This window comes from Panulirus ornatus, chromosome 1 (assembly GCF_036320965.1).
Source record: "Panulirus ornatus isolate Po-2019 chromosome 1, ASM3632096v1, whole genome shotgun sequence".
Lineage (NCBI taxonomy): Eukaryota > Metazoa > Arthropoda > Malacostraca > Decapoda > Palinuridae > Panulirus > Panulirus ornatus.
In genome coordinates, this window is record NC_092224.1 from 26880849 (window position 1) to 26886848 (window position 6000).

The 6000-nt window shown below is 44.8% G+C and overlaps 1 protein-coding gene across 2 annotated transcripts in view; it reads right to left on the reverse strand.

The window, feature by feature from the left end:
* Window positions 1-6000, reverse strand: part of LOC139765478 (glutamate receptor ionotropic, kainate 2-like) — a 123494-nt gene that overhangs the window by 113087 nt on the left and 4407 nt on the right. For both annotated transcript variants that reach the window (XM_071693017.1, XM_071692924.1), the window contains exon 2: window positions 1883-2035. In XM_071693017.1, coding sequence (XP_071549118.1) covers window positions 1883-2035 — 153 coding nt within the window. The remainder of the gene's footprint in view (window positions 1-1882; window positions 2036-6000) is intronic.

Sequence of the window (6000 nt, forward strand, 5' to 3'; positions counted from 1 at the left end):
GCAATACACACACACACACACACACTCACACACACACATACTCTCACACACACGCGTTGTGGCAATACACACACACACACACACACACATTGTGGCAATACAAAGACACACACACACACACTTTGTGACAATACACACACACACACACACACTTTGTGACAATGCACACACACACACACACACACACGTTGTGACAATACACACACACACACGCACACTTTGTGACAATACACAAACACACACACACACACAGACTACTTTCTAAAAGTGACATAAGTATAAAAATCTTGATAGTGCACATATTTCTTTTTTCTTACGAAGATTTTCTTCTAGATTTTAAGTATACTTAAAACTCTGAGATCCTTAAAACCCTGAAGTACCATTCCTGAATCCTTTGAGAACCCTGATTCCTCCTCTTGTTCATGGGTTAGTAGTGATGATTGAGTCCCTACAGAACAATGTCTTCGCCTCTTGAATAAGACTCAAAATATTACCTTCGATGACCGAGCTTTCTGGCAACAATACCCTCCATTCCTTTTTTGAAGTAGATCCTAAAACATTTGACTCTGGCGATTGAACCTTTTGAGAACGATAACTTCCCTTATCGGAAACGCGCTCTGAAATTTGGATGTTGAAGCATCTAATCCTGCAAATCGATGACTGTCCCTTCTGATGCTCACATGAAGTTGATTGGATCCTCTAGAGCGACGAGTGTGTCTTTCAAGAAAAAAACAAAAGCAAAACTGAAGCTTTCGTTTCAGATGACTGAAGCCTGGAACGGTTTTCCTTCCGGAGTGTACGAAAAGAAAAAGTATTCGACTTCGATGGATGTATTTGAGAACGATTTCTCCTCCTTCGAACTCAGATAAATCACAGATGAGTTCGGTGACCCAGTGCTTCGCTGCCGGCGAGAGGGGCCCCCTCCCCCAACCCCAAGAATCTGAGGCACACTCCCCAGGTATGGTGATCAAATCCCCTTTAAATAGTGACTCAACCCAATGAAAGATTGACTCTAAACCCTGACATGGTGATTCACTTCCTTGAGATGGTGACTCAGTCCCCTGAACTGGTGATTCGCCACACGGAAATGGTGACTCTACCCCCACCCCCTGAGATGACGACTGAATCCCCCCTGAGACGGTGACTTACGTCTCCTTGAGTCGGTGAGTCAATCGCCTGAAACGGTGACTCAACCCTACGATGAATGGTGAGTCTATACCCTGACACGGTAATGAATCTTACCCCCTTAGACGACTACGCAAACCCCAGAAACAGTGCTCAACCCTGAGACATAGCATGTACACTCTCTTGCTATCATGTGTTAATCGTTCATAAACCACTGCTTTACCTCTAGAGTCCTGGTGTATATTAACATAGATATCGACTCTAATGATGCCTTGCTTGGCATATAATTTAGTGCCGCTTTAGATCTCATTTACCACGACTCTGCCGTCAGCAGGGGAGATGGATAATCTTGAATTATGATAACCTGAACCTCTGAGTACAGTGTATGACTGGAGAGAGAGAGAGAGAACCTCTGAAATACGATAGCTGTTTTCTACTTCAGATAAGATAACTCAACCCTTCATGATGCGGTTCCCACATTACGACACCCTCCAGTATCATAACTCAATCCCTTATTATGTTGTATAAGACAATGAATCTTCATTCATCTTTGAAGACGATGATATCGTCCTTACAACACGACTTACTAAGCCTAAGAGCATGGTCCATCTTGGCCAAATGAGAGAGAGAGAGAGAGAGAGAGAGAGAGAGAGAGAGAGAGAGAGAGAGAGAGAGAGAGAGAGAGAGAGAGAGAGAGAGAGAGAGCCATATCCATAATAACCCAGCACACAAGGGCTGGCTACCCTAGGGTACTCACGGCGTTGATGTAGTTGAAGAGCGAGGACCCATCTCCCCAGGGCGTCTCGCTCTCGCAGGAGAGGTTGGCGAGGCTGAGGGTGGCGGACCGCTCGAGTGCGTGCAGCCCTTTGGCGAAGACATTGACGCTGTCGTAGATGAGAGCTGGTTCCGCCTGCAGGAGGGAAAAGGAGAAGAGAGTGAGTGAGAGAGAGGGAGGAACACGGACGGTGTAAGGAAAATGACTAAAGATGGAGGAGGGAAAATTAACGAAGGGGAAACGTACATGAGAACAACAGTTTGAAAAGGGGCACAAAGAAACGAGGACTAAATGTGAGAGACGGCTGATTGGAACAAATGAGGGAGAGGGACAAGTAGTGAGACAAGTACGGGAGAATAACAGGAATTGGGACTACTGGGCGAGAGGAACATGGAGTGGAACAACTGACTGAGTGGGATGTGAAGTACGACAAGCGAGGGAGTGGACAGGGAGCTCGGCAACGGAGCGAGAGTAACATGAAAAAGGATTACGTGGTGAGAACAACAAGAAATGAGATCGGTGAGGGAGAGGAACAGGGAGTAAGCGACTGAGTAAGAGGAACATGAAGAATGGGACTGCATAGTGAGAGTAATATTGCTTGGGACCATTGAGTGAGAGAGACAGAGTAAGAAAATGAGTGAAAGGGACAAGGATTTGGATAACTATGAGAGAAACAGGGAGAGGAATAATTGAGTGAGAGGGACAGAGTGAAAGAAGTGAGAAAGGATTATGGAAAAGGATATCTGAGAGGAATATGAGAAAGGCGAGAGATGTGGGTAAGATAAATACAGAAGGTTCGAACAGATTGAATCCTGGTTGCAGCAGCCGGTCCACAGTCAACCCAGCTGTTCATCCACGCCTAAGGGTTGGTCGATAAAATAAGATGGTCTTGATTTGGCCCTCAGTTGCCCATGCCGTCTCAGCTATCATTATATATATATATATATATATATATATATATATATATATATATATATATACTATCCCTGGGGATAGGGGAGAAAGAATACTTCCCACGTATTCCCTGCGTGTCGTAGAAGGCGACTAAAAGGGGAGGGAGCGGGGGGCTGGAAATCCTCCCCTCTCAATTTTTTTTAATTTTCCAAAAGAAGGAACAGAGAAGGGGGCCAGGTGAGGATATTCCCTCAGTGGCCCAGTTCTCTGTTCTTAACGCTACCTCGCTAACGCGGGAAATGGCGAATAGTTTAAAAAAAAAAAAATATATATATATATATATATATATATATATATATATATATATATATATATATATATATATATATATATATATCAAAATCATCTATTTGGGTCTGACAAAGACACCGTGTGACTTCTGTAAACCTTTTACTCTCCCGCTTACACGATGAACACAGTCTGTTAGCGGGTAAAATGAAACGGAAAATGAGAAAACAACAAGAAAAAAGAAAATTAAGAGAACACGGAGAGAGCGACAGGTGAGCGAGGGGAACAAGGAGAGCGAGATGAATGTGTCTGAGGAAAACAGAAGTCAGGACGGCTTGGCAGGCGAACAGGGAGAGCGAAAGAACCGAGTGAGAGGAACAAGGAGAGAACGAGTAACATGAAGCCGTAGGGTGAGTGAGAGGAAGGCTGAAGACGAGAAGACCGAGTCTGAGGAATACAAGGAGAGGAAACCTGAGTCAGAGCAAAGCAGACGGGGAGATATGTTAGCACAACATGAGACACCTCGGCTAACGAAGCAACACTCGTCCCAGGGAAAGTCAATAAATAACCCGCTCTGGGACGTCTCGAAATATTGAAACTGTAAGGAACAGCAACACGAAGACTTCTGTTGAGGAGAATTATCTGTAACACCTGAGAAAGGTGCTACAGATATGTCGGCTTTTGGTGGTTATACCTTGACGTTGACGGCCTTAATGATCCCACCAGGGGACAGGCCTAGAATCCACATAACCAACCACCAACCAGCCAAGTGAACCAAGGTACATAACCAACCACCATCCAGCCAACTGAACCAAGGTACATAACCAACCACCATCCAGCCAACTGAATCAAGGTACATACACGTCCACCGATGAAATGGCCTAAGAATGAAGAATTGGCGCCAAAGAAAAGAAGAAGAAACTGAGCAAATTGACATGGTCACTTTCTACGTTGTGTGTTCTTGACTAGTGGCTGCATCGTTGGATTACACTTCACTAGTCCTCCCCTGTACATCTTTACTCTCTACAGTTATCTTGTGTTTTCCCCGTTTTCGCTTTCCCTCACTACCCTCCTTTTATCCCTCCTGACGAACGTGCGAACAAAAGCGACGACTGATAAAAAGAAAAAGATCGTCAGGCTAATTTTGTGCTTTCGTGAGGTGGATGATTCAACCTGACGCTTGCTTGCTTTAGTCATGGTCAAGCTTGTTCCTTGTAGACTCATTGCACTTGCTTTACCTTAGCTACACGCAAAAAGTTTACAAGTTTTCCTCTTTGGGAAAACATCTATCTGTCGATCTAAGACCTCTCTATGTCTATCTAATCCTACTATACTAAACCATGAGTTTCTGTTCTCTTCCACCATCAACGAACGGCTTCGTTAGGATCCTGTGGTCTGTTGCTGTTTGTATTCATTGGTTTTTAGTTTATGTAAGAATTTCCCAGAGCTGGAATACCCGTCAAACGAACTGCCACCGCTTGTAAGTAAGATATCTATTGGACAAATTCATTTTGATGTGCGTCCATGAAACGGCATAACAATGAGGGGGAATATTTTGCAGGAGTGGCGACCCAGACGACCAAGGCCAGGCGGTTGGTGACGGGTGCAGCTGGCTGGCGGTGTGAACGTGGGGAGTGTTTACTCCTTCATTGCCTGGTTAAGAGGAGGAAGAACAGGCTAGGCAGAGGGAAGGTAAAGTGGAGATACGAAAGATAGTTTTAGATTGTAAAGACGTATGTATGGCTTTCACATGATTGTAGTTCCCATTTTCTTCAGCAGTGAATTTCTAAACACAAGTTTCTATATATATTCTTGAATTAACGCGCAGTAACTTGGTTATCTATTTGGTTATGAATGACTTCTAAACATTTGATGTAGGTCTGGATGTTCGTCTGTAGATGGTGACCTCATCACAATGATATTGGTTACTGAACGTCAATTGGCCTTGGCGATGATGGTGTTTATTGTGTCATGTCTAACCCACCTCCATAAGTGTCTAATGGAAATCTGTCTAGTGATGATACAAGGTCGTGTCCAAAGCGGGTGTGGACCTCAGCTATGTTGAATATGCGGTGTCTGATTTCCCTTATTTCCCGAATGGGAGGTGTGTGGGATGCTGTTATTGTATCTGGTGATGCTAATGACTCCTGTTTGTGATTTAATGTTACATATCACGTGTCTAATGCCTATGGAAGTAAGAAATTTTGGCTCCAGGTGCTGTGAATCACATTTTTTTCATCACACTTCAGGTTTGACGTTTGTTTTAGAGTGTCCAAGGTTTACCTCCCTGTCCTTAAAGTCTCCAGTCATATACGTTGGTTCTGGTGTGCTTATAATCTTGTAGTAACCAGGCATCGCGAGTCTCCCTTGACATGGAGGGATGTAGGTGGACCCGAAGCCGACAGCCGACAGTGGGGGTCATTAAGGGGATGTCACAGTACCGTACAATGTCAGATATTCTAGAGATGTAAGCCTTTACCAACAGCTGTGCTTCTTACAACTACGAGGATTTGTCCAGTGAGATTACGCTGATGAATGGTAACACCCAGAATTCCTTGGGGTTTGATTCGACGTGCGGTAGCTATTGCAAGGGATTGGATCTCGTTCTGCCATGGGGTCGTAAGACTGAAGCGTCTGTTAAGCCAGTGTTTAACACTGTGCTGTATTACTTTTTAAGGCATTGTGACGCTGCGATGCTCCGAATCCCTTAGTTGCTTCCAGCGAGTCTCAACCCCTAGTCATCTTCATGCCTCCACCACCCTCACTACTGCTGGTACTCCCGACCGCTGCATCTGACGGAGGCACCGTGGGTGACATCCTTGGGAGCCAAAATTGATTAGAAGCATTAAGTGCCCTCCTCCCGTGGGAGATGCTCCCCCACTCCTCACTCCCTCCCTTGCACCAGGCTCTCTGTACCA